Raw genomic sequence first — 23,297 nt, 5'->3', positions numbered from 1 at the left:
CCTTTACGGCCCCTCTGTGTGCATGCATTTGTGTGTGCGAGGGTGAGTGTGTGTGTGTATGTGTGAGTTTGAATGTGCGTGCATATGTGGGACACTGGGGATTTACAGGCTAACTGGTAGAGGCCCTGGACGTACTGGCCCACTGGTTTACTGCACAGCAAGGGACCGGGTGGAAAAGTGGAAGAGTGTTGTTGAACTGTTTCCCAAGAAGGGGACCATTGCCGTTGTGGTTACATATAGAGGTGTGTGTGAACGTGTAAATACGTATGTTTGTGTTTGTGTGTGTGCATTTGCATGTACGTGTGTGCGTGCATTTGTGCACACTGTACCTTGCTGGGCTTGTATGGTGGGTAAGACATTCTCCAGAACAGTGAGAGATTTCCTGTGGTAGTCTGCCTGGGCCTCCAAGAGCTACAATACAGACGGACAAAGAGGGAGGGAGACAACAATAAAGACAGCGCAAGAGAGAAAGAGAGACAGACAGCCGATAGAGAGACAGAGTGAGAGTAAAAGAGAAAAGGAGAGAGAAAGAGCAAGAGACAGAGACAGAGAGAGAGAGAGAGAGAGAGAGAGAGAGACGTAAAGTTAGCATGAAAGAGTACGAAACAGACCAACAGACCACATGCCTGTCCTCTGGGCCCCAACCCCGCCGCCCCCCCCCCCCCCCCCACCTCCACAGCTGGGCCCGTTCCCACGGACATGGACATTACAACGTGTACTGTTCACGTGGAGGCCACGAGCGTGGAGAGCAAGACACACACACACACACACACACACACACCATGACATAGTAGCAGGCGTAGTCCCCCTCTTTGGAGTAGAAGTTGTACATGTCTGCAGCCAGCTGGTCCTGGATGGAAACACAACAGAAGCACAATCGTTATTGGTTCTTTTCAGTGGGGGCTGGTGGCAATAGCTAGAAAGGGGGGCAATGTCCTGGTTTAACAGGGCCTGATAGGATGTCAGGGTATGTGTGGGTACTGGGGTAACCGACAGGCAGCCAATCACTTCAGGCTAGCAGCCTGTAAGAGAAATTAGGAGGCAACAAGTCAGGTCCACACACGCACACAAACACGCAGCACTGCGAGACACAACACAAAAAACATGACACACACACACAAACCAAATTGAGACAAAACAACACCAAGTAAAAACATTGCACCTGGCTGACCACGCAGATGTCAGCCAGACTAACACACACACACACACACACACACACACACACACACACACACACACACACACACACACACACACACACACACACACACACACACACACACACACACACACACACACACACACACACACACACACACACACACACACAGATGACTCAGCTGAACAGATGCACGCACGCCAAAGAAAGCCCCGGCATAGCAACTCACTGGGGTGAAAGGTCCCGCAGACTGACAGATGCAAGCACACACAATCCCGCAGACACTCCCACACACTGACACAAGCAGACCCACCAGAACGTCCAACTCCCAAACAGCTGATGAGGTATTGTGTGTCATTTGAACGCGTCGAACAAACTGAACTACATCAGCACGCCCAGGGGCCTAGCTGGAAATGTCCTGTCGTCGTCGTCGTCCCCCCTCCCCCTCCCCCCTGTGCTGTGCTTATTGTTATTTTACCCCCCCCCCCCCCCCCCCCCCCTTCCTTTCTCACCCTTCCCTGTCTGATCCTTCCATCAACCGAACAGAAACCAATAGAACCTTCTGAGCACATCACACAAACAGCGATCCGGTCTTTGGTTTGTGCATGATGACAATGGAATGAAAAGAGAGCCGACCTGTGTAAACTATTTGTTTGAGTTTCATAATCTAACCAGTTGCATGTGTATTGGGTTAACACACACACACACACACACACACACAGACACAGAGACACAGAGACACAGAGACACACACACACACGCGCACACAATCGAATTACACTGTATAATGAACTGTATAATGTATAACGATCGTCAAGGTTACCTTGCACATCTCCACTTTGTTCATGGACTCATCCATCTCTTCTTTAAGCAGGTCTGCCTTGACCGTCAGTGCTTGCGTGTTTGTTCCGGAGATTATCGACTTGGTTGCCTGCAACCATCTGGGAGGAGGGGAGGGGGGGGAGGGGGGTTGTGCATGCACCCACACAGGACAGGATGAGAGCGCTGAGCAGTGTGCACATAAACCCAAACAAGACGGAACCGAATGTGGGTCCGAAGGATTGCCTTTGTTTACGGCGTGTGTTTCATGCACTGCTCGTTTGATCAGAGGTAAAACATGCAAACAGTATGTGCTGCATGTATATGCATCATAGTATGTGCTTTATGTAAATGCATCAGAGCATGTGCTTTATGTATACACACCATAGCATGTGCTGCATGTATACACACCATAGCATGTGCTGCAAGTATATAGCAGTACTCTGGAGCGCCACAGAATGACACCATAACAAAACTGTTCCTGACGAATGAACTGAGAGAGTCAACCCTTTGGACTGGTCCACCAGAAGCAGTCAGAAGACCCACCTCGCTCGGGCAGAATCGTAGTCCAGGACCAGCTTGGCCAGCTGCTTCCTCTGCTTCAGGATGTTGGGGATGTCCACCTGAGGAAGACCAGCACGGAGACCCATGACCCCAGTCAGACCAGCACACAGACCCATGGACCCAGTCCAACCAGCACACAGACCCATGAAACCAGTCAAAAGCTCCCGCTTCATAGACACTGGAGGAGCCCGAGAGGGCCTAGGATGCGTGTTTTTTAAAAGTTGGACCATTGAGGTCCTTGGTCCACTACACGATCTTTGCCACATTTCCGATTTCAAACTATGCAACCACAGGTGAGTGGATTGGACTAGGGGGCAGACCTGATGGTACGGTTCATTGCTACAGTCATCTCAGACACAGCAGTCCTACTGTGTTAGAGCAGGACTTGTTGGGGGAGACGGCAGAGCCTTGGCCAGAAACCAACAGCGGGGGCGTAGTAACGCCTTGTAACTACGCCCCCGTTTAGTTACAAGGGGCGTAGTTAGGCCTTGTTCCCTTACGGAGATAATCCATCAAAGGGAAACATTTACACGATCGAAGGGAAAAGTTTGTGGGAGTGGAAGTATCTTTCAAAAGGGAAGTTAACTTGTTCATTTGTAAAGTGGCCAGTCTCCACAGTGTTGACTTGAGACCACTACAGACATTTTTTTTGTAATTGTCTAGTGCTGGCTGAGTTTGTTTACACTGCAATAGTCAAATAGGCACTTACAGATCCCCGCCTCCACAAAAATCATTGTTCGAAACAAATATCAAGTGTAAAAACTCTATAAGTCGATGGGGGTGGATGGAGGGGTGGATGGACGGGCGGAGGACGTTACCTCCGCCAGCTGGTTGAGAGGGTCCAGACAATCCTTCTCCACCTGCAGCTCGTGGTGCATCAGCTCGGACGCCAGCCGATTCTCTGCTTCCCCGCACACCTCCATCATCTTCCTGCGTCGTCTCACACACACACACACACACACACACACACACACACACACACACACACACACACACACACACACACACACACACACACACACACACACACACACACACACACACACACACACACACACACACACACACAGCAACCAAGGGAGAAAGAAAGGGTTTAAGAACAGCAAGGCACATTTCTCCCTAATTATCACATCAAGGGCCACTGATTATCCCTCTGGATGGGAATCAATCACACACAGACACACACACAAGGTAGGGAGACCAACAGCGCTCTCCCTCTCAGCCAATCAATGCAGAGCAAATATATCACCATTTTATAACAACTATCATGCAAGGCTCCCTATTCCAGTCCTCAGCGCTGCCCTCTTGGCTCATGCTGTGCGCTGGAATAGTGCTTGTCTTCAGGCTGACTGTCGTACTTTCTCTTCCCCCTCATGTCTAGACAACAGAATGAGGCGTGAGGAGTCACTTCTGTGGGCTGGGTGGATGGTACAACACAAGGCACTATCTACATCTCCATTCCACTGGAAATACCCAGGTGTTTGCAACACACACGGAAAAAAGAAATAGAGAAATGGGTTGTTGGTACTTTTTGAAGCAAGGAGCTGTGGTATGTTTTAAATCTTTATCTACCCTCTTTAACCACGTATAAGGAAGTGGAATGCTTCCAATCCTACTTCCCGTTTCCCCGTCCTCGGCTGAGGGTCGATAAGGCCATTAACGACGCAAAGGTGAAATCGTACAGAAAAGTTTGGTTTACTTAATAGTTAATACTAGTTGACATTTCCGTCTCTTATTGCACCACAAGTCACACAGAGGGACAATGAAGCCAGCGGCCTCGTGACCTACACGCTCTCATTCTTTTTTTAATATCTACTGGGAATTTGAATACATGTCCTCTATATATAGAAACAACTTATTACCTCATTATTTTGAACTGACAGTTTCCCTGCTCAGAAACTGTTGAGCGGCCCGTCAACAGGAAAGCAGAAAGCAGGGCCGCTCTTTTCTTTACCCCCCCCCCACCCCCCCCTCAAAACTGGTGGCGTCCAATTTCTCAAACCTCTGGGGTGCATCTGCCCCACATAGCAACGGTCGAGCCTAGGTGGCTGCCTGGCCTGTCAATCACCGGAGCTGCTCTCCCACTCACCCAATCAGCGAGTCCTCTCCGAGCTGGCCCCCGCCGTCCACCATGGCCTGGGATAGAGCCGTCAGGGGAAGCTTTTTCTGGAGTTCATGTTTGGTGTGGTATGAAGAGAGGGAGAGAAGGAGAGAGGGGGAAGAGAAATGTAGAAGCTGATTAGATTTGGAACGAGCCACATAGTTTTGTCCAAAAGTTAAAAAGATTAAGTCTAAAGACATCCGTTTCACATTCTCTCGAGGCCAGGCGCAGCAGCAGAAGAAAAATGTTTCCCCCTCAATAATAAAACATTAAAGAATTTAAAGAGGAGGACAGGAAGTGCGCATTCACAGCGAAGGGAACAGATTTGCGCAGATGGCTTCATGGCTCACAAGATGGCAGCGCAAGGAATGGAATGAACTGCCCTACAAAAGACCTCAGAAGAAGGAGGAAAAAAAGTAGAAGGTGACCTTCTGGAACAGGATCCGCTATTGAACGGGTCCCCAGTCACACCCCTGAATGAGTCAGCATGATTTAAGAACCAGAGGAAAACAACCAGCCATGGAAACCCAGCCGAGACGCACTGGAGCAGGGACCAGTGAAGCGGAAGGGCGGGCGGGAGCCAGGAGGAAATGGAAGAAGAGTGGTTAAGGTGAAGCGTTTCGGTGGCGTAGGAGTTGTTTGGTTTTGTTTTTGTTGGTTTACCTGACCATTTCCTGTATAGAGGCGCGGTACAGACTGAGGTGCATGTTGGGTAGGAAACACAAAGGAAACAAAATGCAAAAGAAAAGTCAAACAGGGTTTCCTACGCATGTAATCACAGAGGCCTGGGCGACATGGACTGCTGAATAAAACAGAGTTAAACACTTCCCTGGGAAAGAGGGGATTGGTTATTGACAACTTTGGAGATAAATCCATTCATTTTGGGAGTGTTTAAAGGTGACATATTACACCACCAGCTGCAGTTTGCTCCAGTGTAGGCTGGTAGACTGATCTATCCAGCACACATCTAGTTGGCCACGCCCACTCGGGATGTCAGAAGAGGGCCGAATTTCAAAACAGCTTGTAATGGCTAATCACACTCACACCTGGAGGTATAATAGGTCACCTTTAAAAAAATGAAATGTACATAATAGAATTAGAAAATCATATCATGATAACATAGCGATTAGCGAATGATGAGTAAACGCAAAATGGGGGCGTGTGTCCAGTCCAACCCGATGAAACGTACGTGTCTCTTCTCGGCGTCCGCACCGACGTGGCCCTGCAGGCAGGTGACCATCCGCTTGTGTGTGTTGTGGGACACCACCCGCACCACCTCCATCCGCCGCTCGATCTGGAGAACACACACACACACATTTAAACGATTCATTAAAGTCCACATCAAAGACAATTAGTACAGGGACAAAAACAGTTAAAGTGCATTATAGTACATTGACCGAATCATGTTTAAATTGCATGGGTCCTCATGATACGGGCATCAATACTCAAGGGTATATGTAGCAGCGACACACACACACACACACACACACACACACACACACACGTTACTTGGGAGAAATCGATCCAAACATTGAACCCCAAACAACAGGGCCAGACAGAGGCCAATCTCCGCGCCCCAGAGTGTCTGAGTGACCTTTAGGAGGGATAAAGGCCCGGGTCAACAGCTGACTCAACGCTCAGAGACAGCGTGACGGCCCTCCTCGCCGCGTCATCGCTCCACTGAGTGCGGTAAGCGCGTGATTAACTCGGGTGAGATAAGTCTTATCAGCACTCAGGCGCTGTCCCAAATCCCTTTCAAACCTCCCTACTTTTTCTTTTCATGATTGAGGCGAAACAGGACAACGTCAGCAATGCAAACAGACTCATGCACGCACTGACGTTCAGGCGTCGTATAAAGACCCATTGTGGATCTTGTTGATTCCATGGGTGGCTCTCTGATGTTTCACGTTCCCAAACTGCAATTACTACCAGGCCTGATTTGATCTGCTGGCAGCCTGTGAGAATCTCTGCGTCATAACTTTTATTTTGTTTGTATTCCCCCCCCGCCCCTCTTCTCAGAGGGGTCAAAGGTAAAACAAGAACAAGATTGATACGGCTTGTCCGATCGGGCCATTGCTGGAATGTTCCCCGAAAAAACAAAACGATGACTCATCCAAAGCGTGGCCATGGCAACGGCCAGCGGGCTGTGACAGACTGTAAAAAAAAAGAAAGAAGAAAAGGTTGTGTGGATTTCAGGGGGAGAAAAATAAAGAAGGAAAAAACACTTCTTTATTTTGGACCGCAACAGGCCTGCCCCTGTGAGCCGACCACGGACTACACAGATCCACTCTGTGCTCTTCAGCACAACCTACAATAATGCTATCTTTGATGAGCGGCTCAATGATAAGGCTCACAGCTAGCCTGCCCGGGAGCACAGAGGCCAATTGAAAGCTCTGCGGCCTGGCGGTACTGCTACTGCCAGGTGCTTATCCAAGAGACACACACACACACGCACAAGACAAGACATTAGCATTAGGCTAGGTCTCGGTGGAGCGTGTTTAAGCCCTCCCGATGCCCTCGAATAGACCTCAGCCGCGGGCTGGCCCCGGCCCAACCCCTGCCCCGCAGACAGAAGCCACGGTCGGTGACGCTGCGAGAGCGGTGGCTTTGAGACTTGGCAGCTCCCGTGAGAGATGGCGCGCAGGGCAAGTCCCCAGTTGTTTACGACTCGCTCTGCCATACAGAACAGAACAGGAGGGGTGTGGCTGCCCTTCCCAAAATGGCAAGACCGGAGGGGAAACAACAAGTCATGGGAACAAAAAGACGCATATACATGCGCGCACACACACACACTGATGTACGTTTGATGAAAGGTAAGCGAGAGGAAAGACACGTTGATTCATGAGGAGGACTGGGTGAAGGGAGAGACAATGCGAGGGTCAGAGGGCAGGGAGAGCAACAGGGGAGGAACCGCGGACCACCACCACGCTCCGAAAACAGAACACATGCATTCCACAGGCTCCGGAATACATATCCGCCTCCGAAACACACACACACACACACACAAACACGCGCACACACACACGTACGTACGTCACTCCCAACTCATGGTGCCCCCTGCATTTTCAAAACAGCTGGGTTAAATATGGCCCATCAGTGCTTCCCCTCCGATTGCTTCCAGCAGCGGTGTTGGGTTTTTGCTCAGGGAAGTTTGAGTGTGATCACTGAGTCCAATGGGCCTTGGGTGCATTCCAACACAAACAAATATGTTTTTCACTTCAAATTTGTATCCATCCCATCTTCTGGGTTTCATAATACTGGGACTTCTGTTCTCAACAATCAAATACATCTACTTTCTAATATTATCTCACTTCCTCTTTTTATGCTACATTTGTCTAAATCTAGTTATCCTGACCTGCCAGATGGTTTCACAGAACCATCTGGTAAGGGGGCGCCCCATTGGCTCAGCGGGTAGAGCGCGTACCATTGAAGGCTCAGTCCTTACCGCAGCGAACGGGTTCGAATCCTGACCGTGGTCCTTTGCTGCATGTCTTCCCTCTCTCTCCTATACCTTTCCTGTCTATCTTAAAAAAAAGAAAAAAAAAGCCATCTGGTAGGTCGTCTAGCGAAACTGTCTGGAAGAGGGCAGGCACTTTCAAAACATACTGGGCAAGGGATTCGATGAACCATCTGTCTATCACCGTCCATCACATGGATCGCGTAGTCCATCAGAGGACGCTGATTGGTCCAATCCACTGTGGTTCGGTCACAAGCTCATAGCTTATAATACTATTTTGCTGTGGTACTTATCCTCAACATTTCTCTAATGACAATAATGACAATGATACTATGTTACAATTGAGGGGGGTGCAGTAGGTGGAACCTATGATTCTTGCATTTTCAAATAAAACAAAATAGCATTTAGGGTAGCCAACATAATTCCAACTTCTTACAACCGTCTTTACAAGGCATCATTTTTTTTTTCGCATGGCAGATGCAGTGGCGCTAGAAATCCAGCACCTTTGGAACCTAGCTGTTCCACTGCTGGAGGTTTTCAGGCGAAACACTGCAGATAGACGCAATACACACACACACACACACACACACACACACACACACACCACCTCTCCCCCACACACACATGCGCACACATACAGGGGATTCCCTCACTTATAAGTCTCCATTTGACCAGTGGAAAGGATGGTGGGTGTGCCTGTGTTTATGTGCGTGTTCTGTTTTGTCTCCTGTTTCCGTCATAATAACACAATCAGACACAAATAAAGCGTTAGTCACTTGCGCACAAAGAAAACATGCACGCACACTAGCAATGCATAAGCAGAGGAGCCCAGACCATGATGGACAAGGGAATCCCAAACACGGAGGCAGCCAGGGGGAGTGAGAGGGAGAGGGAGAGACAAATTAGGACAGTGAGAGAGAGCGAGAGGCAGAGATGTAGAAAGGGTTAGATCGGCTCGACATTCAAGAATGGTAAAGTAGTTAGTTGCAAAACACTAACTGGTTTGGAGTCGGCTGACGGATGAATGAATAAGATATGAGCCTCTGCCTCTCCCTAACTGGAGAGTGACAAAGAACTGTTGTGAGGCCTGTTACCAGGCCAACTCGGCATCCTCTAAAATACATTATAATAATTTGTTCCGTGTCATCATCTGTTATCCAAATAGCATTATTCAATCATATATAAATATATATATATATATAAATATATATATATAAATAAGAGAGAGGAGAGAGAGAGAGAGAGAGAGAGAGAGAGAGAGAGAGAGAGAGAGAGAGAGAGAGAGAGAGAGAGAGAGAGAGAGAGAGAGAGAGAGAGAGAGAGAGAGAGAGAGAGAGAGAGAGAGAGAGAGAGAGAGAGAGAGAGAGAGAGAGAGAGAGAGAGAGAGAGAGAGAGAGAGAGAGAGAGAGAGAGAGAGAACACACATGCTGCAATTGATAGGAAGTAGGATGTGAGGTTTAATTTCTCAGTTGAAGGATGATTCTGTAATCTATCTTCTTGACTTCCCGCTTCGGACCAACCCAGGCAGGTGAAGTGTCAAAATAACAAAGCCTTTTTTAATCATGTGATAGCAATTTGACAGCAGCACACACTGACACACACTGCAATTAACAAAGCACAGACTGCTTGTTCTTTTGGTAATGTCTTTGATGCATCTGGAGTATGTGGGGAAACTGACCTCTGCAAAACATGCCATCCAGAAAAACCAGCTGAATCATTTGCATAAGCAAGGAGCTTGTATGTGAACATGGTTGGTTGTGGGTCCTAGCTGTGTTAACAAGAGATGGTGATAATGGGTCAGAAATGTTATATAGACTCATGCATTGCTGTGTAGGGCTGGCCTAATTAATCATTATAAACTTCATGCATCGTAAAATGCTGTGAGAGAGAGAGAGAGAGAGAGAGAGAGAGAGAGAGAGAGAGAGAGAGAGAGAGAGAGAGAGAGAGAGAGACCATTGTTTTTATATTAGGAATGAATAACGAAATCAAGATATGCCCATCAAATGATTAAGAAGTAAAAGATGAGTGAAGCTTTTTTTTTTACATCTTTAAAGGGACGTACAGTCTCCGTTGGACCCTTTAGAATGGGATTTTACATTCATAAGGTAAAGAAGGGTGAGGGTTACAGTGACCGGTTTGACCTTTGACCGAGAGTGAGAGGTGTGTTTGGGGGGTGGGGGGGGTCAGGTTAAATGAAGAGAGACTGAGGGTCCACGCCTCGATACGGGGAGGGTCAGATGACATAGGTGGTGAAGGTAAAGCATGAGTAAGGTGGAGGACGGCGACGGTGATCGTGGATCAGGTGGCAGGGAGGCCTTGTTCACCCACAGATTGTCATGGGGCGGGGTGGCTGGTGTGTGTGTGTGGGGGGGGGGAAACATGTCATGTCATGTGTGGTTTGCATAAAATAAAAATGAGCCGAGTTCCTTAAAGTCTTAACTGTAAATGAGTGATTCCACTGAGGTTTGGATTTCTGTTTCACTTCAGTGAAAACAAAACTTCTCAACCACTAGAATAAATGACCTCTGCAGAATAACATGTTGTTTTCTTTTGCTTTCCTCCCAAGAGGACTTCTGTTCCTTCCTCTTGCCGACCCCCTTTGTCTGTCTGTCTGTTAGTCGGCCCTCCTGTCCATCTGTCTGTCCCGAGCAGACAGATGATTCAGGCCAGCATTCTGTTAGGCTACCCAGGCCGTGAGCAGGTGGACACCACTCCCTCACCACAACAGTGGGCCCTCTAGCTTGGATAAATGGCTAATTATTAACTCTGGGATAGTGGGGGAGGGGACTTTTAATGTTGTAACAACAAAGTTCTGTAGGTGGTTCCTACGGTTAGGTTATCTTTATTCCACAAAATAGAGTTGGGACTTCATTAATATTGTTTGATATAACTTCTTAATACAATTGAACACTGTGAATATATCCACGATAAATGGTTATCCAAAGAAATATTGTGCCATGACTTGCATATTGCATGCTCTTTTCTATTTTTCTGGTCTTAAAGACTGCACTGCAATCAAGTAATCACATTACTCTATTATCCCATTTAGCTTAGTCTGAGGAACTAAGAATGGCCACATCAGCTTGTCTAACAGATACCCCAACATGATTATTAGTACTGCCTATGTCCAGAAGGCTCACACACTGATTAGGGGAAATCTGAAATTACCTGTACACATCTGTAGTTTCAAATGTGTGAAATTGTCTGATTTGATCCTCACAAATATTAACTATGTCATTTTATCCCTGTTAATGTAATAAGTCCCCAGTTTAGGGAAAAGGGGTTAAATGCCTTTTCTAAAGCAATCGTCACGACCAACAGTAGTCATTAGAATTCTCATAACCATATTATAACACTCACACATAACCGTACTAAAAAAGTATCACAAAGTTGGCGCTGGTCGTAACCATAGGGATAACACACCCCCATCTTTCCTAAAACAGTCAATCCAAAGAAAACTATTTTATCTCATAGTGTTTGAATTCCAGCTGAAACAGTGGTTTCACTGGCTCCTCAAGGATCCTGCCTATACTGATGAGGGAGGAATAAACGCTACACATTGCTGCAATGACTTGGAATACGCTAACTTAACACTTTAAATGCATATAGGTGTCATTCTAGGCCTTCCTTTACTTGTCAATGTTTTTCCCTCCCATTCTCCACCTGTGCAGTGTCTTTTTACGTTACTACTGTATTTTACATATATTGTTTGTGGTTTCATTGTCCCAAAACAATTGTCCATCTGTAACGTTTCACGTGGCGTAGCCTCGAGAACGGCAGCCTGCTGCTGCCGTTCTCGGCCATGAATAGATTACGTAATCTCCATGTTTTTTGTTCTCTGGTTAAACAAAGGTGAAACTGAAAAACAAATAAATAACAGATTCAAATAACTAAAGTCAATCTGGCATGTGTCCAAAGGAGTGGCTCATAGCACACAGGTCGTAGCTGTTGACACACAGAGCCTGGGGTTCACACACGCATTCCCAAGTGACAGGAAGGGAACTGGGTTGGAATCTCTTTTAAAGAGTCAGTGAACCCAAAACCATTTTAAAACGTGGTCATTTGGCTCATATGATCATCAACGCACGAATCTATGCCATTAAATCGCTGTGACTGAAGTAAGGCCCCCGTTTAGAACTCGAATTCCAGCTGAAACGCTTCACTGGCTCTTTAAAAGAGACAGCCGGCATTGTGAAGCGACCACACCTGCTGTCTGTCACAGTTGCAGAGAGGAGAGGCTTCCCTGGGAAAGCCCTACCCGTATACGCATGCATGCCTTGCATAATAATATCCAAAGACACACATGTGTTCACGGTTTAGACACAGATCTGTCAATCAATGATATACATCTACTCTCAACCTAGCAAATACATTTTCACAATTCCTTTCTATCCATCGTTATCATTTCTCTATAATCCATAAAATCTCAAATTTGCAGCAGCATTAAGACATCATCATGAGAAACACAAGTGCACAACCCAAGTTAAGACCATTGGCATTACTTATTTTCTTCAGTGTTTTCCATCACGAATATATTATTCAAACTGAGATCCCAAATGTGACAACCAACAAAAAGATAGCCCTCAAAATGATTTCTCCATTAATGGAGCTAATATGTAAGCATGTCTACAGGTAGACTGCTGCTATGGAGGATGGACCCGAGAACCTTTGGGCTGTGAGTTCAACACCCCTAACCAACAAGGTGTTTCTTCATCCCTGGAAGCCTGAAACATGGCGCTTCAGTGAGCTGCTGTGTTCGAATCCGGCATACAAGCTTTAATGATTTACCTGTAGGAGGTCATCGCTGAGAACTTCTGTTTTCTCTGCCCTGGGAATGAAAAGAAAAACACATTGATTAAAATCCAGCTTAGCATTGACAGGCAATGAAAGCTGGTACATAGGAAGCATTGTGCAGAGGTTGTGCAGACTTCTGTTCTGGAGGCAAACAAACCGTGAAAACACACAGGTAATTCAAGTGTACAGCATGGGACAAAACGTGGGGAGAATCAGTTTTGACCCTTTAGGGTTTTATACAGGCCTTTGAGGTGGAGGGAAAACAGTTTTTATATGAATGTTTGAAAGGTGAAGCCCACCGGCTCGTACAACTTAAAGTTATCTCAACATGTGTGCTTTATGCCGTTAAGAAAGTTAAATGAATAAGCTTTAAAATAAGTGTGTCCAGGCCCTTTTCCGGACTTGAGGGTGAGACGATGTCTTGTTATTTGGCCTGTGAAGCCCTTTGAGACTGTGACTGTGATGAAGGACTGTACAAACAAGATTACAGGCTTGACTTGTATTAAGAACATTCTTTCATACTTTATCAAATCACTTCCGTATTCCCAGATTCATTAATCAAAAGTCAGTTGACCTCACCCATTTGAAATCAAGGTGACCTGACGTTCCCATAAGATGAAAAAAAAAAAGAAACCTTTCCTAAAGTGAACCCAGCATCCGAGGTCTATATCCAGCGTGGGAGCCAAGCCGCGCCGAACCGACCCGCACCCTCAAGTGGAAATGCGCCATAAGGGTTCTGTCGGAGGTGGAGACGCGAGCCATAACTGAGCTGCGCTGCACTGCACCTTCACTACTCCACCAAGACGCCCCGAACCGACCACACCCTCCGGTGGAAATGCGCAAATTCTGTGTACTTTGCACTTTCATAAATAAGACATGCTGAATTTTCAGTTTTATAACTGATAGTCTTATTTTGTTTACAAGTTACGGATGGAGTCTGGAGGTGATGTGGGGTACTTATTGTTTACCGTTTACATTTTAGATGAGACTGTTCAGTCTGTTGCAGCTAGCTCAGGGGAGACTGTATGACATTAGGTGGTACAATCTTAGACAATAAAAAAGAATTGCCCTCTGAATTTTTGTTTTTTCTTTTCCCTTCATTGTACCGAACTCGTACCGAACCATGATGTCTGAACCGAGGTATGAACCGAACCGTGACTTCAGTGTACCGTTACACCCCTTTGTCATCACAAAACAACTGTATTTAGTACTACTATTTAGGTCTAGTCATTTAGGAGACACCTTCACCCAAAGTGACTTGGTGAATTAGTCCTGTCATCAGTGTCATCAGGAGAAGGTAGGGGTAAGGCCGTCTTACTGAAGGACAGGTAGACTTCAGGGGGGACGAACACCCTCAGGTCATTTCAGTAGCCTTCCCTGAGCTTAGTAGAAAGGTGGTACTAGAAGTACCAGAGGTAAAGGAGGCAAATGTATACCTTAACTACATTGCTACTGGTGACCAATCTGACTAAGCCACGCAATGGCTGATGTGGGCTCAGTTCGCTCCGTCCTTTCCCAATTTGAGAGAGCAAATGGAGGGCTTCATGCAGCACAACAAGTCTCTCTCCATGGGGTGAAGACATAAGTGAGCCATTTTATAGCATAGCTGACGTGTTTCACACCGTAAAGGCAGAGTCAGCATTACTTCGACCAAACTTCTTAATAGGGCGTGAAAAATTGCCAAACAACTCCAATATAATCCAACCAAAACAGCGCAGCACACTGCTTTGAGGACGGTTAACCGAGGCCAACAACTAGACACCATGCATTTTCTTACTAATATAGAGCCAGTCTGGGCAACAGCTGCTTGGGGAGGGACCAGTCTCCTAAATCTGGTCCAGTATTGGCACATGGGCTAGGCTAGTAGGGTATCCCTGTGAATATCCGGACCAAAATAAGCCTCCATGCAGAGATGACTGCAGGGAGATCACCTCAATATTATCTTTGGACTGGACTCGGTTGTGTCTTACCATTTCTTTAGACATTAAGCGAAGGATTTGATCTAAAGCGGCATGTAATTGATGAGCAGGTAGGGATTTTTCCTACAGGCCGGCTGCTGACCTTGTGGTTGGAACCCAGAACCCTGGGACTTGGAGTCAAACACCTTGACCACTAGACGTAAGCGGTTGCTGTAATCTTAATCCTGTGCTCCTATGGGCCCTGCGGTTTTGGGAGTGTTTACGACACCACGTTTGGAGACAAATTATTCATCTTGCTGAAAGCTGATGTTAAACCTTACATTTGTTTCAGGGGATTCTGATCTTAAAATGCAAGGGTAGAACCAGCTCAGTCTGAGTAGCAATGAGATTCTAAGCAGTAATGAGATGCTGGGTAATGCGAAAAGCTTTGCTATAACTGCTCAGGGCTTAGAGAAGTTACTGTGGAAGTCCCCGAAGCTTCACACTCTGTAACAGCATTACACACAGATTTAAAAAATGACCGACGCTGGAACCACTGCCCACGTAGAATTAGAGGAACACGAATATTTGGTCCACGCGGTCTATCCAATATGAGGAGGTCGTTTTGGGAGTTCAACAGGCAAGCTAGCACCATGACGGTGGGGTCTGTGTACTGCCTTGCTACGTCACCGCCCCAGACTGGAGCCTATTAATAGTTAACTAAGGAGTCAGGCCGATTAGATCCACTTAAAAGGAGGAGGCCGTGAGAACACCCTGGGCCCATGCCTCTTATCAATAGCCACCTCTTAATGGTTGCCTCTATAAAGACACTTCGAAGTTGATATATTCATTCATTTTAGGACGATAGCATTAGTAATTATATTTTATAACAAAATACACAAAAACACATACAATATTACACAATTGTGAATGTAGGCCTACATTGGGGGCAGATATATCCGTACATCTCTGGTATTCATCCATCCATACTAGTACAGGGAACACAAAGGAACAGATATGGTCAGATACTACCTGGGTATCGCCAATTAACCCCGTCAGTCACATTTGGTTAATTATAGTGTGCATAATGTTCTTGCTGTGTTTTAATTCGTCTGCTACCCCATGTTATGTTCGAGACGGCAATTATATTTCCTCCTCCACCGTATTTCATCATATTTCCCCACAGTAGGGGTATAATGGGAAGGTTTCTGCGTTAATAAGGCTAATAGGTAGGTACTTTGTGAACCTATGAAGGACCTTATTTTCCATCCAACCTGGGTAGAGGGGGGTTGTTTTTGTCATCTCCATCAGGCAGAACTGGTAGTTCATAAAGTCTAGACACTGACTGTGGGCTACCTCCGGGGGAGCGCAATAAAACATTGTCAGGCCTGGACGTGTGTAGGAGTGTGACGACTGCTTTATGCCCACGTTAACATATTAAACATTACTTGGTCAATAATTCATATGTTGCTTTAGGGCAACCAAAGCCGCAATGTTGTGAGGAGGTGCAGATGTCAATCCCCAGCACACATCAGAGACACACACACACACACACAAACTATTGGCTATTGTAGCCGTTTCCTACAGTTGAACAATCCAAATCAATAGAAAACAACACAACCAACTGACTGATTAACTGGTAAATTGGCAAAGACACAGAATACAGTGAGGACAAATAAACGTCAGATTAAGTGACACAATTACACCAAATAAGACATAAGGGAGGACACAGAGTCTAAGTTATATCAGTTGCTATGCACAATGACAGTTAAATCCAGATGGCATGGCTTAACTGGGCTGCAGCGTGCAGCCTACTGCGACGATGGGGGCTCAAACTCCACAGACAATAGCAACCATTCAAGCTTCCAGTTATGCCCTTGTAGTTATAGGTTATAGGTTCGGGAGTTTAGGGGATAGGAGTGGGGCGCATTAACGTTTATCTTTGTCAGCAGTATTTTCGAACGGGACTGAAGGAAACAATTTTTTGGTAGCCTACAAGCTTGGGCAGTCCTATACCCCAGTGGAAAGCTGCCACCAGATACAATGCTTTAACCTTGTGGTTCACCAGCCCAAATCGAGAGGTTCATTACTTCTATTAGGAATCTCGCTGGCCGGATGGGAAAAGTGTTTGCTATCTGTTGAAAGAATGTAAATAGGATGCTAGTCTGTTGTTCGTGTGTAAGTCAAGGAACAATAGTTAGTTTGAACAATGGAAATGGCAGCATAACTTTGGGTGTAGTGTACAACGCCATTTTTTCATTGTTCCTGGACGGGCCATTCCTGGAGACCGTCCAGGAATGGCTGATGAAGCCCATGTGTCCCTCAATAGTAGTCGAAGCCAGGCGGAAAGTTAATGTTTGAGATTCTGTGAAACCTAAACCCAGTTCCAGAGCCGTTTTACCACTGCATCAGGGAGCAGAGGTTACACAGAGAGGAGAATCACATGGTACATGTGTTGCAGTGGAGTTTCAACAGAAACATCCTTTGATTAGCTCAGCCCTAAATCAACCAACTATTGTGAATCAAATTAGACGAATGCACAGACACCAAAGCTAGCAAAATTAACCAAGCTGTTTGACTACGAAATTTGGTTAAAAGCCTGACCTCACCCCTCCACTATGTTTGCTAAATCCAACTCTGACACTTTCCCACTCTCTCAATCCCTATATCGTTCGTCTGCATCTCTCTCCATCCTGCTATCTAGAAGCTTTTGCAGCCTCGTGCTCTCAGTGAGTGTTGTCTGTCTTGTACTTCCTCTGTGGCGTTTCTCAATTGGCCAGGTCTAACCTGAATATCAACATTTCAGCCACGGGTCTAGCAACGGGTAGTCTACTCTAACCGACCCACCAAGTTATAGCTCCAGCTATAGGAATGCTAACCTGGAGCCTGATGAACCCCTTCTGCCTAGGTTTTTTGGTTTGATGGATGGTTGGGGGAGGGGGGGTAGCCAGGCGATGGCAAACTATGGTGAACCCGTGACAGTGGTGGACAGCTGCTTTCAATTACAGAGAGACAGTCAGGGAGGGAAGGATGGCAGTGATGAAGGGGGCTGGACGGCAGAGGAGCAGGGATACACAGTGATGGGGGGGGCTTTTAAATCCTCCAGTGTGGCAAAAAAAGGATAGCACACAGAGTGAATAAAGACAGAGAGGGGGGGAAGAGAGGAGAAAGACAGGGGTGAAAGTAGAGATGGGGGGAGACAGAGTGGGGAGGGCCAACGTAAGAAGGTTGTAGTGGTCCAGGCCAACCCCCCACCACCCCCCCCCCCCAAAAAAAATGAAAGGAAACCTGAGGAGCATGGATTAGTGCTAGTTGGGGAGACATCCCAGACACACACACACACACACACACACACTCTTCTGGAGCAGCTCTTTAAGAAAGCCTACCAAAAAGACAAGATCTTTGACAGCCACAACAACATACAATCGGCGACCAACTAGACCCAGATGTCCGACCGGGAGCCATGGTTCTGCAGACAGCCTGCTGGTGTCGACCCAGGCTGCCAGAACGTGTTGGGAGCAGCGATGAAGGCCACACTTTGTGTTAACAAACAAACTCAAACAAGACTGTCTGCGGCAGAAAATAGACGGCCTACGGTTCCGTTGTACCAGGCCAACCGAGGGGGAAGGGAAGGCCAGGGGGGGGGGGGTAAACAAAAAAACAAAACAACTGTTGTTTTCCCCGGCATCAGCTGAGCTTCAGTGAAACTGTTGCGTTGCCCAACCCGGGAAGAATCGATTTAGATAGAAGTGTGTCACACATACCGCTATGCTAACATCTGACTTGTTAGCCACAACGAGGGGCGTCCCTCACAGCGCAGGCCAGGGCTGACGGTTTTAAGGACGTAACCACGGTTACCTGGTATCAGGGAGACGGGCCGGTAAGTGAATATGACAACGGTTGACACAATAGCGCGGCGTTGGATGGCTCCCCAAGCGTCAGTGGGACTGGGGGGTAGCCAGGGTCGGACCGTTGTGTTCGCAACAGTTGGCAGCTTAAGGTAATGGATACGGGGCCCAGATGAAAGGCCCGAGGGAGAAATACCCAGAGAGAGCCAGCCACATCCCCGTTACAAAGCATCGCTAATAACCGTTCTGATCGCACGGGCCCGCTATTATTAGGCTTACGTTCTGACCAAGGTGACAGCCCTTCTCTCTAATCTTATCTCGAGGGCATACCGGATGGATTGTTATCAAATGTTTGATTTAGCAGCAATAGGGCTTTCTGAATGTACGCCCGGCCGCCTTTTTGCTGCTTGCACAGCCTCATACAATTCTCGGCTTACAGCAGCTATTGTACTGCCGGAGGGGGCTGGAACAGGGCCAGGGAAACACCCAGGGACAGGCCGACGGTATAGGGTGGACAGCTGACTCAAACAGACTCAAGTGAGGTCTGAAGGTAGAAGTGAAGCCCTTGACTCACACCTCAACATGCACTTCTGTCAGGTGGGTTCTCTGAGCAGAGCATTAGAGCCTTCTGGCTATGTGGTACCGAACGACAGGGGACGGCAGGCAGTGAGTGGGTCACATCAAAGGAGAGCTCTTCTTTGAATGAATTGCCTCTCATTTGACTGTGTCCAAAAATACTCTCATGATGGTTGATGGTCTCGCAGGCTAAATAAATTACGAGGACAATAGAAGCCATAAAATTAACCACAATTTGTAGATAGCTTACAGCAAAAATTCTGTATTATTTTACGATACATGAAGTTTATAATGATTAATTGGGCCAGCCCTACACAGCAATGCATGAGTCTATGTAAAATTTCTGACCCATGATCACCATCTCTTGTTAACACAGCTAGGACCCACAACCAACCATGTTCACATACAAGCTCCTTGCTTATGGAAATGATTCAGCTTGTTTTTCTGGATGGCATGTTTTGCAGAGGTCAGTTTCCCCACATACTCCAGATGCATAAAAGACCAGATCACAGCAAGACATTACCAAAAGAACAAGCAGTCTGTGCTTTGTTAATTGCAGTGTGTGTCAGTGTGTGCTGCTGTCAAATTGCTATCACATGATTAAAAAAGGCTTTGTTATTTTGACACTTCACCTGCCTGGGTTGGTCCGAAGCGGGAAGTCAAGAAGATAGATTACAGAATCATCCTTCAACTGAGAAATTAAACATCACATCCTACTTCCTATCCATTGCAGCATATTCTCTCTCTCTCTCTCTCTCTCTCTCTCTCTCTCTCTCTCTCTCTCTCTCTCTCTCTCTCTCTCTCTCTCTCTCTCTCTCTCTCTCTCTCTCTCTCTCTCTCTCTCTCTCTCTCTCTCTCTCTCTCTCTCTCTCTCTCTCTCTCTCTCTCTCTCTCTCTCTCTCTCTCTCTCTCTCAGCATTTTGCTGAAAGCCAGTTTCCTGTTTGTAGAAGAAGGAGAGATTTCCTCAGAGTGACTGAGTGTTGGACACGGTGTTCTGCCTCTGCACAATCACAGGAACTGAGAGGGCAGAAGGAAGGGCCGTCACAATTCACATTTCTGTGGACGCCTTCACAGGCATTACCTGGACTACTTGCTCCCCACGTCGCCAGCCACAAAAAATAACGCAACAACATTTTTCACTGCTGATGTGTGGAAGACATGCATATCGATGGTTTTGCTGTTTATTCACTGGTGTGGAAGCAGCATTAGAATCCCGCTGTGTTTATGTACAAGCGTCTGCTTTCTGCATTTAACCAAGTACAAACATGCAATTTGAATTCAGCCGTCATATGCTGATTTAGAGTCTCTGAGACGCAGTTGAAGAATTGATGAGTATTCCAGTTGTCCTCGAATTCTGCAGACCCTGGACTTGGCTGAGGCCACATCAAGGCTCATTTACTTAGCCGACTTCTACAGATAGAGTCAAATTCACACTGAATAGTATGCAAATAAACAACACAGTTAACTACCACAGCCAGGTACCTTCGACCTGTAGATGGCAATGGTAGATGGTGTTTTTCCCAGGCCCAAATGCCATCATCTGGAATTAAAAACTAGGGCAGCTTCTTGTTTTGGCATATGTGTCTGGCAACATTTACATTTTCTTCTTTCTATTTTTAAATCCTGATATACTTGTTCAGCTACTGATTAAATTCATATTCCTGATATACTGGTTTGTAGATAATTCACTGCACCACTAGAAATCCGATAATAGATTGATTTGGTGTTGCCGAAGTCTCGTTCATGGTTTTGATCTGTTGGTACATTCTTATGCCGAGCTTCTTAAGTTTGTAACCAACCGGCTTCTTTTTGCAGATCCCATACCTGGGTGATGACACTGGAAATTACACCGTTGTGTGTGTCTCACCTCCCTATTCACACAACGTGCCTTTTATTCCCCTTTCATTAAAAGTCCAGTAGTACATTTAACACTTTGTTTTCACCCATATTACCACATCAACATAATAACACTTCTTGTAAACATAACAGGCAACCACACCATTTCTATAATCATGTTTAGGTATAAGTTTGCAGTGCGTGGTTATTGTACCTCTAATTTACTACTTTTTGTTGTTATAGTAATTAATACAATACCATTAAACATATATCATACCACAACAGCAGTGGGGACAGCTGTCAAGGCTGAACAAAGTGCCTTATCGCTGCTGCTACTCTGAGTTTTATCAATCACTTACCACAGAACAACAAGCCATTGAGAAATGTTTGCCTACAGTGAATGTCCCACCTATGAAATGGGATAGGCGACCGTGTTTGGGTGATTTGAGCTGCACAGTGTACGGTTATTAGATGTGATCAGGCCCAATCGATTCTGATTGCAGTTCATTTTAGAAGACATAATGGGCAAGAAGGTGTCATTATACCATGCCCCCTTCGCTGTATGCAGATGAAAGTTTGTGTGGTTCAATGAAGCATTCCCTTTTACATAGAATGTAAAATGGAGCTAAATATAGAAATGTTAAACACACCAAGCTATCATCGAGACAAAGGTAAATGAGTAGTGGGACGTGTGCGTGGCAGCGTTCAGATAAACAGAAGTGAGTACAGTAGGTTGGTTGAGTAAATAACGGTACTTGCCTGCCAACAGTTTGATTGGCGAGCTGTTTCATTCGATTGAATTGTTTCTTCATTTTCGGTCCCTTTTGTGGTGTCTACGTTTCAAAGACACTTCGGCTGCACGGTTATTCCCGTGTATACACTTTTAAGTATTTTCGCTATGACACGAAGAAACAAGCGAGTGCCATTGAGCTCCAAGCCAATTAAAAATAGTTCGCTAGCTTGGCTAGCTCGGGAGCTAGCCCTTCAGACTTCAGAAAAAGTTCCCTTTTGGGAAGACGGCATGATCCTCAAAACACTTTTTTTTAATAAAGCCATACGTTGAACCCCCGGCGGTGACGCTCTGTCTAACATCCACACTTTCAGCTTTGCATGGCTGGTCCCGTCTGCAGTCTGACGTTAGCACCACAGTACTAGCTCCGTTCCCGATGGATAATCCGTCGAACACTTTCCCAGGCGAGCCAACGCTCCGCAGCAGCAGCACCAGCGCGCACCTCTGCTCGAGCACAGCGTTCAATGAGGGGCAGGAAGTACACGCAGCAGCAGCAGCATCATCATCATCTGCCATCCACCAGTACCTCCCGCTGGACAAACTGCTGACAAGTCGGTCTACACTGGTCGTGTGTGTGCGTGTGCCTGTGTTCGTGCGTGTGTCTGTACATTCCTCAATATTCTCTGGTGCAAATCAATCCATTGCACAATGAAAATGACTTAATAGTCATATAATCTTACTTCCTTACATACATGTTATATACATATCGAATTACTCATAGCTCTAAAATGAATTTTAGCCAATAGGAGAGAATTTACAAATACAAATATAACACCTCGTTATCTTTGAAATGTGTATTAATAAAAAATAACTTATTTGCACCACGAATTTTTTTTCGAGAGACATCTTCATAATATATATATATATATATATATTTATATATATATTTATATATATATATATATATATATATATATATATAAACATTTTTTAATAAAAAAAAATGCTTTTTATATATATGATTATTATGATTATACTTTTTTGTGGACCACTTGCTTTATGTAGGCTGACTTGCGCACGTACAAAGATCATTGATTATGCTCAATGAAATATGAGTTTCATATTTCATAACAACTTATTTGCACCACGAAATTTGTTTTCAAGAGACATCTTCATAATATGTATATATATATAAAATAAATATGTATATATATATATATATATATATATATATATATAAACATTTTTAAATTAATAAAAATGTGTTTTATATATATGATTATTAGGATTATACTTCATTCATTCAGCGAATGTACAAAGATCATTGATTATGCTCACTCAGAAAGATAATTATCTTGAACATCAATTGTTTTCGACTTCTCAGCTGTTTGTTGCATTATATTATACAATACCCCTCAATCTGCAGCTCCACATTTTAGAGCAGACAACATTATAATCACATTAGAATAGGCTACCCCTTAAAATGTCGTTGAACTCATTCTTGAAATCCAGAA

The 23,297-nt window shown here is 45.6% G+C and overlaps 1 protein-coding gene across 1 annotated transcript in view; it reads right to left on the bottom strand.

The window, feature by feature from the left end:
* arhgap17a (Rho GTPase activating protein 17a) overlaps positions 1-22,346 on the bottom strand; it is a 32,521-nt gene extending 10,175 nt beyond the window's left edge. The window contains exons 1-9 of the mRNA XM_056577193.1: positions 21,813-22,346; positions 12,889-12,928; positions 5,833-5,937; positions 4,632-4,708; positions 3,361-3,472; positions 2,525-2,601; positions 1,983-2,100; positions 782-850; positions 330-411 (exon numbers count right to left, since the gene is read on the bottom strand). Of these exons, the coding sequence (XP_056433168.1) occupies positions 330-411; positions 782-850; positions 1,983-2,100; positions 2,525-2,601; positions 3,361-3,472; positions 4,632-4,708; positions 5,833-5,937; positions 12,889-12,928; positions 21,813-21,865 (733 nt within the window). The 5' untranslated portion in view covers positions 21,866-22,346. The remainder of the gene's footprint in view (positions 1-329; positions 412-781; positions 851-1,982; positions 2,101-2,524; positions 2,602-3,360; positions 3,473-4,631; positions 4,709-5,832; positions 5,938-12,888; positions 12,929-21,812) is intronic.
* Positions 22,347-23,297: the final 951 nt, after the last annotated feature.

The sequence above is a fragment of the Gadus chalcogrammus genome, chromosome 18 (genome assembly GCF_026213295.1).
Source record: "Gadus chalcogrammus isolate NIFS_2021 chromosome 18, NIFS_Gcha_1.0, whole genome shotgun sequence".
In the NCBI taxonomy this organism is placed as follows: domain Eukaryota; kingdom Metazoa; phylum Chordata; class Actinopteri; order Gadiformes; family Gadidae; genus Gadus; species Gadus chalcogrammus.
Note: the sequence above shows the minus strand (reverse complement) of the source record. Positions and strands in the feature narration are given on the sequence as shown.